Raw genomic sequence first — 12,441 nt, forward strand, 5'->3', positions numbered from 1 at the left:
TGGTCGACCCTGCTCCTCCATCGTTGTTCCTCTTCCGAGTCCCTAGAAGTATAAAACTGGCACAATGTTAGTAAAACTTCAAAAGAATGCAACAAATCACGAAAAGTTACTTACCACTTTGGGCCATGTTGGCTGCTGTATAGAGATGGGAAATGGACTCGTCATCTCGTCTTCCTCCGTTGGTCGACCCTGCTCCTCCATCGTTGTTCCTCTTCCGAATCCCTGAAAGTATAAAACTGGCACAATGTTAGTAAAACTTCAAAAGAATGCAACAAATCACGAAAAGTTACTTACCACTTTGGGCCATGTTGGCTGCTGTATAGAGATGGGAAATGGACTCGTCATCTCGTCTTCCTCTGTTGGTCGACCCTGCTCCTCCATCGTTGTTCCTCTTCCGAATCCCTGAAAGTATAAAACTGGCACAATGTTAGTAAAACTTCAAAAGAATGCAACAAATCACGAAAACTTACTTACCACTTTGGACCATGTTGGCTGCTGTATAGAGATGGGAAATGGACTCGTCATCTCGTCTTCCTCTGTTGGTCGACCTTGCTCCTCCATCGTTGTTCCTCTTCCGAGTCCCTGAAAGTATAAAACTGGCACAATGTTAGTAAAACTTCAAAAGAATGCAACAAATCACGAAAAGTTACTTACCACTTTGGGCCATGTTGGCTGCTGTATAGAGATGGGAAATGGACTCGTCATCTCGTCTTCCTCTGTTGGTCATTCTTTTAAATATAGAGATGGGAAATGGACTCGTCATCTCGTCTTCCTCTGTTGGTCGACCCTGCTCCTCCATCGTTGTTCCTCTTCCGAGTCCCTGAAAGTATAAAACTGGCACAATGTTAGTAAAACTTCAAAAGAATGCAACAAATCACGAAAACTTACTTACCACTTTGGGCCACGTTGGCTGCTGTATTGAGATGGGAAATGGACTCTTCATCTCGTCTTCCTCTGTTGGTCGACCCTGCTCCTCCATCGTTGTTCCTCTTCCGAGTCCCTGAAAGTATAAAACTGGCACAATGTTAGTAAAACTTCAAAAGAATGCAACAAATCACAAAAATTCAAGTGAATAAAATCAGTACAACACAATTCGTTGAAAAATCAGAAAACAATGACAGTTAATTCAAGAAGACGAATGAGGGGGAAAGGGAAGTGGATGGTTAGTTATGTTAGAGTCAGCAGGGGCCAGGGGGTAGGGGAAAGAAGGGAGAAAATCAAAAATACCTCCATATAAGCTTCCTTTGCTATTGCTATGGCTTCTGTTGATGTTTCTTCTGAACTGTCTCAGCATTTCTGCTTCCTGTCAATTCAAAATCAATAGGTCAAAGCCTGACAAAGCCAACATCAATTGGAAAGCCAAAATACTGGGAAAAGGTACAAAGAGGTCAAGTATGAATCTTACCCCATTTTCTGCTCATGAATGCTGTTAAATGGGAAAGGGACTGCTCCTCACTTCAGGATCCTGGTCAGCCTCAAATTTCTTCTGCTCTTATAAAGAGAAAACAGACACATCATAGGGGAGACACTCTCATTTCACATGAAGTATGAAACTTCACTTAAAAGCATAGATAATCAAAGATTATGAAGCTCACCTCGACGAATGTTATCAGTTTAAGTAATGCAAATCTCACATCATATTTCCTTAACAGTTAGTATTTATCCTGACAACAATATTCAAGCAAATTCTGTTTAAATAGGTTTTAAAGTTCATTGAGGATTGACATTTTCCAAATACTTGAACCTGGTCACTCGTTTGAAGAATGCAGGTCAGATCCAGCATCCGAAGCAAGTTTCAAATGTCCATCTTTAGATGCATCATCCATGCAAGTTTGGTCAGTGTAGAGCTGAGTTGGGAATAATTTCATCACTCATCTGGAAAAAGTAGGTCAGATCAAGCATCCGAAGCAAGTCTGGTAGTGTCCATTCCTAGATGCATCATCCATGCTTGTTTGGATCAGGTAGGACTTACAGCTTCTTGGGAATGGACCTGCTCCAAAAACTTTAACCTGGTCACTCATCTGGAAAATGTGGGTCAGATCCAGCATCCGAAGCAAGTCTGGTAGTGTCCATTCCCCTAAATGCATCATCCATGCAATTTTGGTCCAGGTGCGACTTATACTTACTAGAACATGGACTTGCTCCTAAAACTCTACCATGGCACAAATGCTAACCCTGAGGCTGGTGTCAGGGTATAGCATAACTACATCTTGACTTTGTTGAGGTAAGTTCAAGTTCAAATTAAAGCTTCAAGGTAAAAAAAAATTTTGCATTTGAATAACCTTCATCAATATCTCTAATTTGATTGTGATCATTCAACAGGTTAATAGTTATATTAGAATGACTATTTCCAAATATTTCCTTGCTCCAAAAATTTTGACTCTTTCACTCATCCATAAAATGTAGGTTGGATTCAGAATCTAAAGCAAGCCTGGTAATGGATTCATGGAAGATTGGTCAAAATAGGCCTTATAGTTACTTGGAAATGAGACTAGTTCAAAAAACTTTTAACCTAGTCACTCTTATTAAAAATAAAGGCCAGATTCAGCATCCGAGGCAAGCCTGGTAGTGTACTTCCATATATTTTATTTTGGATGTACATGTTTGATTCTTGTAAGTTTGGTCAAAATACTTGGAAATGACACCTGCTTCAAAAACATTAACCTGATCATTCTTTTAAATTAGCTGAAATTGCAGTCTCTGAAACCCTGGTTGGTACAATGAAACATACTTGAAGCATCTTACATGCATCCCTTAGGGGCTAGGGCATAGATGTACTTAAAAAGAAGTTTGCTCCAAAAACTTTCATCTGGGACACCAACACTTGCACTGATCCCATGGGTGTTACTAATATTCCTGTCCACTTCATATTGGTGAGCAAAAAAATGATTAAAATGCATATTTTTATGCCATCTCTGATTTGATGAATAAATTTATGCAAGTAAAATGTCACAATGTGACAACCTCACCGCTTGATTTCCAGCAGAATCCGGAAAGGGGGCAAAACATCAATAGGCTGGGCTATTCCATTTGAGAAACCAGAAGTCTCTGTCGAGACTGAAGCTCTACTGGTTTGTACTTATCAAAAACCATTGCACTATTTTAAGTTTCTTTGTGTAGTCTACTTGTGTGCCAACTTATTTTGAAATCAAACTAAAACTGTAGAAGGAGTAGCGTTTTAAAGGAATTTCACGGAAAATTCTATTTCTAGTAACCATGGCAACACCATTCATTGAAATCAAAAACTTATGCACTATTCTTTGTATCTTAGTGTAGTCTACTTGTGTGCCAAGTTATATTGAAATCAGACCAAAACTGTAGAAGGAGTAGCCTTTCAAAGGAATTTCACAGAAAATTCTATTTTTAGTAACCATGGCAACATCGTTCATCAAAATCAAAAACCGATGCACTATTCTTTGTATCTTAGTGTAGTCTACTTGTGTGCCAAGTTATATTGAAATCAGACCAAAGCTGTAGAAGGAGTAGCGTTTCAAAGGAATTTCACAGAAAATTCTATTTTTAGTAACCATGGCAACACCGTTCATCGAAATCAAAAACCGATGCACTATTCTATGTATCTTAGTGTAGTCTACTTGTGTGCCAAGTTATATTGAAATCAGACCAAAACTGTAGAAGGAGTAGTGTTTTAAAGGAATTTCACAGAAAATTCTATTTTTAGTAACTATGGCAACACCGTTCATCGAAATCAAAAACAGATGCACTATTCTATGTATCTTAGTGCAGTCTACTTGTGTGCCAAGTAATATTGAAATCAGACTAAAATTGTAGGAGGAGTAGCGTTTTGAAATATTGTTTACAGACAGACGGACAGACAGACAGACAGACAGACGGACGGACGGCGGACGCATTACTATCGCATAAGCTCTTCTGGTCTCTGACCAGTAGAGCTAAAAAGTGACATTTGGTTGAAATAAAAAAAAAAAACTATAATTTTGTCATTTTTCTATTTATGTAAATAAATAATAGTTTATCTTTTATTTGCAAGGTACTCATTGACTTTTTTACTTGCATATGATGTATTAAGGTACAGGAGTACCTCCCTCTTTTTCAAAAGGGAGGGGAGTTTAGTGTGATATGAGTGTGTGCAGGTATGTGTTAACTTGACACTGTGTGCGATGCGCAAGTGTGAGTAAGTTGTCGTCTGTTGTGCATGGTGGTGTGTAGATCTAGTCACTTGCATTGCAGGAGAGATTGCGTATTATAATATCGTAAGTCTTGTATGATTAATGCTGAATACAAATATAAACAATTACTATCATTGTCAGTTTATACATACAATACTTCAACATTCACTCAATCAGTATTTGGACCATGTCGTTTATACATTTATTTGAACATCAATTAGATTATACATTACAGAGTCCAAACATTTTATAACCAAATTTTGTTTGTTTTGATTGTCTGTTGGAAATTTTCTTTGGTGAAATTGGGAAAACACATACTTTTTGCCATTATGAATGGAGCAAAAAACAGGCCCCTTCGACACCCTAAAATGCCTGTCAGTAAAAATATTTGCATTATCAATACACAGTTGATTCAGGGAAAAGTTAACCCCACTTAGGATCTGATGTCCCAAACTTATGCAGAGTCTAAAAGCACAATACATTTTCAAACGGTATTTCACTTTTTTGTTTTATAGATTAATTCACCTGTAGGTTTTAAGCCGTCCCTTTCCGCAGCTTAAAAATACTTTATCAACGTTTTATCAATACGTGCATCTGAATCTGACAAATGTTATTTCAAATAATGTTAACTGTTTTCCCCAACCAGCTCACCTGACCGTCCACTGACGCCAAATTTGCTGTTCGCGCCACATGTCAAAATTTAAAACTCACAATTTCGATCCCGATGCAAATAAATTACAAATGCATGCAAGAAAAAAATAATAAATCTATGTATTAATCAATCCCCCAATTATAAAACAATTTTAGCAATTAATCTAGACTATGCTCTACCTCTGGGCAGGACAAAATATTTATGTCTCAAACCTGTCTTGTTATATAAGCGACATTGCTGGGTTACTGGAAAGGGGGGGGGGTCTGAGATAATTTTTTAAAGAAATAAATGCGTTTCAATTTTTCATGTATTCGGTTGATTTTTATGAATTCTATTGCATTTTGAAAATGTGAAAAACCTCTTAACCGAAAGCCTTTTTATTTATTTTAATGCATATTTGCAAGATTAAATGCGACGAATATATCCTGTCCTATTTATTCCCTTGTAACTACATTTCCCCTAAAATTGCAGACTATTTTGTGTCATTTGTAAAACTATCTACAGCTGTCTAAGGAGATCTGGAAGTTGTGTGGTTTGACCACTGACCAGGGAAAATACCATTTGAAAATGGCGGGGATGTCAAAATATACAACCTTCCTCAGAGAAATTAAACAAATTCTTAAACATTTTTTATTACAACAGCTTTAGAATATTTACCTCAATTTTTGATCATCTCTGGGCTCCTGTAATGCACTTTCGACTGAAAAATGTAATGAAGTGATCTGAAAGTCTGCTGCGCAGTTACGGTGTTACCTGTTACTGCTTTGTGAATTCAGTTGTGAATTATGTTCAAACATCATGCTCACGTGATTTAATTACGTAATCATCATTCATTACTCTACTGCGGTCATTAAATCGTGAAATGTGTATAAACTAACGCTGCGAGTACACAATTTTTTTTTACATGTATATTGTAAATTTCAACAGAAAATCTTGTGCGTGGGTATTTTGGTAAACTTTTTAAAATTACAGTCATGAATTACATTTATATGTAACAGTTATGTTTATTCAAAATAATATACCGGTATAAACATACATTGTAGACGGTAAAATATGCATGAATATACTTTAATATATAGGGTATATCAATCTATAATTGCTTGCATGCTTATTTTGAGTGCAGAATACCAAGTCATAATTATATTATATTTCAAGATTAAAAGCATGGCCTAGACTCCCAATCATAGTAGGACACAATAAATAGGCCAAGATTTCTCCTCAAATTCAATTTTTCTGAAACTTTGATATTTTGTTCTAGGATACAAAATCTCTCTTTATATATGATATGGAAGAAATTCAACCACACATTTTTTGCCCACATAGTCTGAAATATGGCCTATCATTTAGTAAAAAAAAGTATTTCTTAAAAAAAAGTTGTCCATCCGGTACTTGAACTCGGGACCTCTCACATGCGAAGCGAGATCTCAGAAACATACCACTAGACCACGAAATCGCTTTACATGGCATTAAGTATATGCAGAAGTGAAGTCACATACATGTAGATATTCATGTTCGGTATTGTCAAAATTTTACACAATCCATGGTGTTTGATTTATTTAGCCTTTATTAAACAGTTCTAATAAATGTAAAAAGAACAAAATGTCCGCCGAGAACCTGTTTTATACGCAATAACTCTCCTCATGCCCCTGTGCTAAAAATAGCGACATGTAATACTATAAATACTAATAAAACAAACGGGGCGGGGCACTTTGAGAGGGGTGAGAGAGATCCTAGGGAGTTTTAGTATAAAATTACATTGAATAAGCTCAAAATCTTCTTGAAATATCGCCCGGAAATAATTGTGTTACACACAGACAAAATGTGTAAATTTACGACCTTGAACTTTGACCTTTTGACCTCAAAATCAATAGGGGTCTTTATTAGGCCACAGGGAGTTGTTATGTAAAATTTCATTTCAATAACTCAAATGGTTCTAGAGATATCGTGTGGAAACGAAAGTATTATAACAGAAAGAATTTGCTTATTCATGACCTTGACCTTTGACCTTTTGAACTCAAAATCAATAGGGGTCTTCTTTAGTCCATAGGGAATTACTATGCAAAATTTCATTGCAAAAGCTCAAAGGGTTCTCGAGATATCGTGTGGAAACGAAAGCGTTACAGACAGACAGAAAGACGGACGGACTTCATGTATGTATATAACTTTCGCCATATAAAAGCGGCTCCGTGGTCCAGTGGTATGTGTCTCGCTTCACATGTGGAAGGGTCAGGGTTCGCATTCCGGACGATCCAAGTTTTTTTTTTTAAAATACTTTTTTTTTTACTAAATGATAGTATTCAGCATGTGAAATGAAATATTTATGAGGACTGGCTTGCACAGAGTCATAAAAATCATCATTACAGTGTGATAAATATTCCATATAAAAAGGATCTTCTACGCACATAATAAAGAATAATCAATCAAACCTTTATATCCATATTGGCATATTTTATTTGCTTCAGTATACATTTAATAATTCTACAAATTCAGTCAAGGGGATCCGAACCCCCCCCCCCCACCGACCCCCGAACTGCGCATGGTTTACTTTTTCCCTAAGCGGGGGACACAAATTCTCTGAATTAGCTTGTATGTATATTAGTCCTTGACCATTAATATATGGTCAAAGAATAAGACTAATATATAAAACCATAAAGCTACAGTTCTGCAGCTAAAGAAGTCCTATCTTTAAATAAAGTAACAAAACAAAACAAATAGAAAGATCATTTTAATTTTAGTTCAGATCTTATCAAAATACGCCCTGATATGATTATATATTAAGTTTGTGTATAATTATAAGTTCCTGGCCTAGTATAAATCTTGGAAAACTACTAAGTATATGTTTAAACATGTTAAATGAGTGTACATAAAAGATGCATTGGATATAGAGTTAAAACTAATCAGACATGGGCCATAAAAGTTATTTATGTTTCTGTTAAAAGAGAATTCCTATTACCCAATATTCCACTATCAGTTTGTACATATTTTATTACAGAGAAACATTCCAATACTATGTGTGCAAAAAGCATGAATAGATGCACGATAAATCACCATATGGATATTTTATGCAATGAAGCCATATTTACTACCAAATTCCAAGAGACATGTCTGTAAGATCCCCCCCCCCCCATTTATATAATTTTTTTTTTAAAAATCAGTTTATATGATATGTTTTAATAGCGAATTAATGAACAATCTCTACAGAAAAATATTCATATTCCCGCTTTTTCTCTGTTTGTACTTCATATTGACGGTTTGAAGGAATACACTAGCTAAGAACTCATTTTACCAACACCCTATTCGTCCAGTCTTGAATTATCGTCTCGTATCTATTGTATTTTCGACCTATTTTTCACAATCTGCTTCTCGTGCAGATTTCGCGCGGTAGAACATTATTTTCTGTTGCTACACTTAGAAAAATACCTTGGAAGCACAACTGTAGTTAAAATATCCAAAATAATTAATTCAACGGAATTCCCCCGATGGTTTTAGTCCGATGTCAGAAATTCTAGTCTTTTTACTTATGCACATTTTATCTGTTGATTAATTAAAGTCGTAATCGGTTAATTACAAAGATTTTTTTATGACATTTTTCCGAAAGAAAATTAAGATCTCTGACAAAGAGACGCATGAAAATTGAAATGAATGGTTGGATCAAACAATTTTTTTTCTTCCTTAAATATGAGCACTTTCTTAATTACAGATTTTTACTGAAAAATGCAACGTAATTTCATTGATTTTTGTTTGGGAAATGCACAGCTATTGACAGATGGGTTCAACCAACGAATAAATGTATTTGCAACCAAAATATGCAACTTGTTCAATGTTTTTTTGAAAGACAGACAATCGTATTTTTATTGCTTGGAATATCCATGGATATTTATAGCCAATACTGATTGGGCGTTGATACTATATTTAGGTCGAAAACACAAGACGTTTATATTTTTGTAAGGAAAACTGTACCCAATCCATATTATGGCATATAAATAAAATAAACACAAAACTGCAATTTGGGTTATATCATTTTGTTTAGACACATATGCTAACATTGTAAGCCCTTATTTTTTCAGATTCTATAAAGTTTACAATAAATTAATAAATAACATCTATATAGGTCGAAAATACAATATGCCAGGATACTAACTTACTTTCCTTGAACAAGATATGACAGAACACATGATGAATACTCGGCCTAATAATGTTCAGAATTATATTCCACCTAGGAATCAAGGATTGAATTATGCCTTACCCACCATGCCTGAGACACAAAATCCTATTGGATTGGATTAGGAATGTATGATAGTCCAGAACCCATGATCAAAGATGATATGAGCATGATGAGCATCTTGAGCTGACTATAACATATAAGAAATTTAGACCTACAACACCTGTGTATTTTAATTGATTGGAGCGAGATTAATCAGATAAGAAGGGAAAGCTACCACTCACCAGGATCATGAGAATGGAAGACAAAATGAAAGGGGGTCTTGTCAGAAAAAGGAGAAGAAACAACAGTGACAAAAAATCCATTGAAAAGAGACCCATGCTACATCTGTAAAGTGATGGGTCACTAGGCTCTAGACTGTCCCAGAAAAAAAGATTTGTGTTACAAGTGTGGAAGGATCGATGGACCAGTGAGTGTACACATAATCATTAGAATTAGTGCAAGAAGTGGATTAAAGGAGAAAAAGATTCAGAAACATCATAAGATTTAGTTGATTCAGAACATAGTGAAATGGTGAATAATAATAAAAAAAGGAAACAAACTGGAGACCCACACAAGAAATCCATGAAAGTCCAGAAGAAAATTTGACTTTGTTGATAAATAGCTCCAAGTTCAATATATTATTTGTTCTGATATTATTTGTTTTTGATTTTTCTATAAATAATAAAGACTATGAACGAATTTTAGCATTAATTAATTTAGATCATGATTCCATGAAACAATTAGAGTCTCAGTCAGGTGTCATTTGATTTTCTATGAGAGATAATATACAAATATCGCACACTTCATTACCTGGAAGTTAATCACCAACACGAGTTATCACCCTTTGAAGTATATAGAACACATAAAATAATTAATTTTACCATTAGGCCCAGTTATACTTTCATGAAGTAAAGTTAACCATTATTTATCATTAAAACATCATGAAAAAATCATGTAAAGGGGATTTAGATGATTTTGAACGGCATTAACATTGACTAAGGGGGTTTCGGTGATAAGGGGGCATTTCGGTGATTCGTGTCACCCTATCATTATACTTCCGGTAAAGTCACAAAATGAGTTCACTTGCAAATCAGACAGATCCCAGGCGGCCTAATAAGATTGTGAGGTTCGTGGAAAGCTTCTATGGATTATTTCACAAGGACGATTGATAATTTTCTGTATTTGTTTTCATTTTCACATAATATTTGACACTGAACCTAGTGCAAGTCTCTACAGTTTATTAAGCAGAGTAAATTCGGAATTAGTGACGCCACCTTTTTCTAATGGAATATTTGGTGAAAATATAAAAGAAAAAACCAATAGATTTGCTAAAATTTTATATTTTTGATATAATCCATTTCTTTAACATTTATTGATATATTAAAATTTCCAGGTACAAACCACCTCAGGCTGGAACCCCTTCAGATGACCCTACACCAGACTATATGAATCTCTTAGGCATGATTTTTAGCATGTGTGGACTTATGATGAAGGTATTTAAGTCATTCCTGGTACCATTAGTATAATTTGTTTTACAGTTTGACCTTTGGGGTGGGCAGAGTTGTACCATTAAATACATTTACGTACTTACACTTACCTGCCTCACCAAGCAGGTCCAGTCCAAAGACTTTCTACCTACGTAGCTATTAATAGCTACGTAGGTATTTAAACCTACCCAAAGTAGCTATTTTTAGCTACTTTCTGCTTTACTTGCATTTTTTGGCCAAACGGCTGAACGGCGCAATATGTTGAGTAACAGATTTCTTGATACAGTCACACTAATGATGGATATGAGAAAAATTTGACCAAAAAATGATTGCTTCGTAAATTAACAATTCTGCGTAGAAATTAATGTAAAATTGAAGATTTAGGAAGTAATCATTTTTTTAGCCAACATTTTGTCGTATTCATCATTATTGTGACTGCATCAAAATATATGGTATTCACCATGTTGAGCCATTTGGTCTTTCGGTCGCAAAATGGCTTAATGCAGATAATGCAAAAAGTAAATATAGCTACTTTGGGTAGGTTTAAATACCCACGTAGCTATTAATAGCTACGTAGGTAGAAATAGTCTTTGGACTGGACCTGCCAAGCTTCCAATCGCATTAGATAGTCTTTCTCTTAAACTGAAATTGAATTTCAGTAAGAATCTTAAATATGCTTAGTTCAATTTTTTAAACTGAATGTAGAGGAAATACAGCTTTAATGTTCCTTGTAAGTTCTTTAGGAAGAACTAAATATTCATGATAACTGTGGGCCCGTTATTCATGTATTCACCATTATTACATGGAACGTGGATAGCCAAGACATTCTGGGAAGGTGTCACATGAAATTTTTCCTGAAGAATATATGAATTTTAGGTCAATTTCTGCTATTCTTATACATGTATAAGCCTATTGACCTTGCTGAACTCAATAATATGTAGAGATTCGAAAATCCATACTCCTATATATATATACTTATATTACATTTAAATATGTAATATCAGCCCAAGTGGCCCCAAATCATGCAGTTCTTTGGGCTAATTTTACAAGATACTGATTTTAAAAATGGTATTCTATTTATCTTATGTATATAAAATATTCCCATTATATACGAGTTTAAATTTTGATTTGCATTTCAAAGACATTGTTTAATTTCTGTTACAAAAATGATTTGTATGATCTGAAATGTAATAATTTTACTCCACAATACAAGGTAATTTATTACTTCTCTCCTTGTATTTTCAGTTGAAGTGGTGTGCTTGGGCTGCAGTATATTGCTCTTTTATAAGTTTTGCCAATGCCAGGACCTCAGAAGACACCAAACAGATGCTAAGTAGCTTTATGTAAGTTTTCTGAATAATGAGTTATGTTTTTAAAATTTAGACACCTCTGATGGTCACAAATTTTGTTTATCATTGGTATCCCTAACATGTATACCATAATTCAAATATCACATATATAGAATTGGCTTCAGTGACGTGTGTCCCAAGAACTCTTTTATGAAGCATTTTACCCTCAATACCGCAAATCTCCAAATATCTCGAAGTTTTTTCTCAGTCCCATTGAATTTGAGATAATGAGGTTAAACTTACATCATATTCACAACATGCAGTTTACTACATCGCATTCTTTTTCCTTTCACCCTTTATATTTATATTCTTCCCCAGATAATTACCATAAAGATTTAAATATTTCTTGTATAATAATATGTCTCTGTTGTACATTTGTAGGTTGTCAATATCTGCAGTTGTGATGTCCTACCTACAGAATCCTCAGCCTATGACCCCACCCTGGTAGTACGGAAAAACAACAGTGTAAAAGACGGAAGGGGAGGGTGAGGTAGTGTTAGGGGTAATTGCATACAAAGCCAGAGAATGCTGTCATTGTATTGAATATGATTTGGCAACTTGTGAGAATGAAATCATTTTCTTTGATTATTGACAATTTCAGTTG

General features: G+C 34.9%; 1 protein-coding gene and 1 long non-coding RNA gene across 2 annotated transcripts in view; one reads left to right on the forward strand and one right to left on the reverse strand.

The window, feature by feature from the left end:
• Positions 1-774: 774 nt before the first annotated feature.
• On the reverse strand, positions 775-5,509 carry LOC134279485 (uncharacterized). The gene is made up of 3 exons (XR_009994635.1): positions 5,455-5,509; positions 1,406-1,491; positions 775-1,303 (listed from the first exon to the last, which is right to left on the reverse strand). It is a non-coding gene; the product is annotated as an uncharacterized LOC134279485 (long non-coding RNA).
• Positions 5,510-10,019: 4,510 nt separating this feature from the next.
• The window catches only part of LOC134279501 (PAT complex subunit Asterix-like), a 4,058-nt gene continuing 1,636 nt past the window's right edge, over positions 10,020-12,441 (forward strand). The window contains exons 1-4 of the mRNA XM_062761912.1: positions 10,020-10,127; positions 10,395-10,494; positions 11,734-11,831; positions 12,219-12,441. The exon at positions 12,219-12,441 is cut by the window's right edge and continues 1,636 nt beyond it. Coding sequence (XP_062617896.1) covers positions 10,075-10,127; positions 10,395-10,494; positions 11,734-11,831; positions 12,219-12,285 — 318 coding nt within the window. The 5' untranslated portion in view covers positions 10,020-10,074 and the 3' untranslated portion in view covers positions 12,286-12,441. The remainder of the gene's footprint in view (positions 10,128-10,394; positions 10,495-11,733; positions 11,832-12,218) is intronic.

Source organism: Saccostrea cucullata, unplaced genomic scaffold (assembly GCF_032062105.1).
Source record: "Saccostrea cucullata isolate Sc308-1 unplaced genomic scaffold, CSIRO_AGI_Scuc_v1 ctg97, whole genome shotgun sequence".
In the NCBI taxonomy this organism is placed as follows: Eukaryota; Metazoa; Mollusca; class Bivalvia; order Ostreida; family Ostreidae; genus Saccostrea; species Saccostrea cuccullata.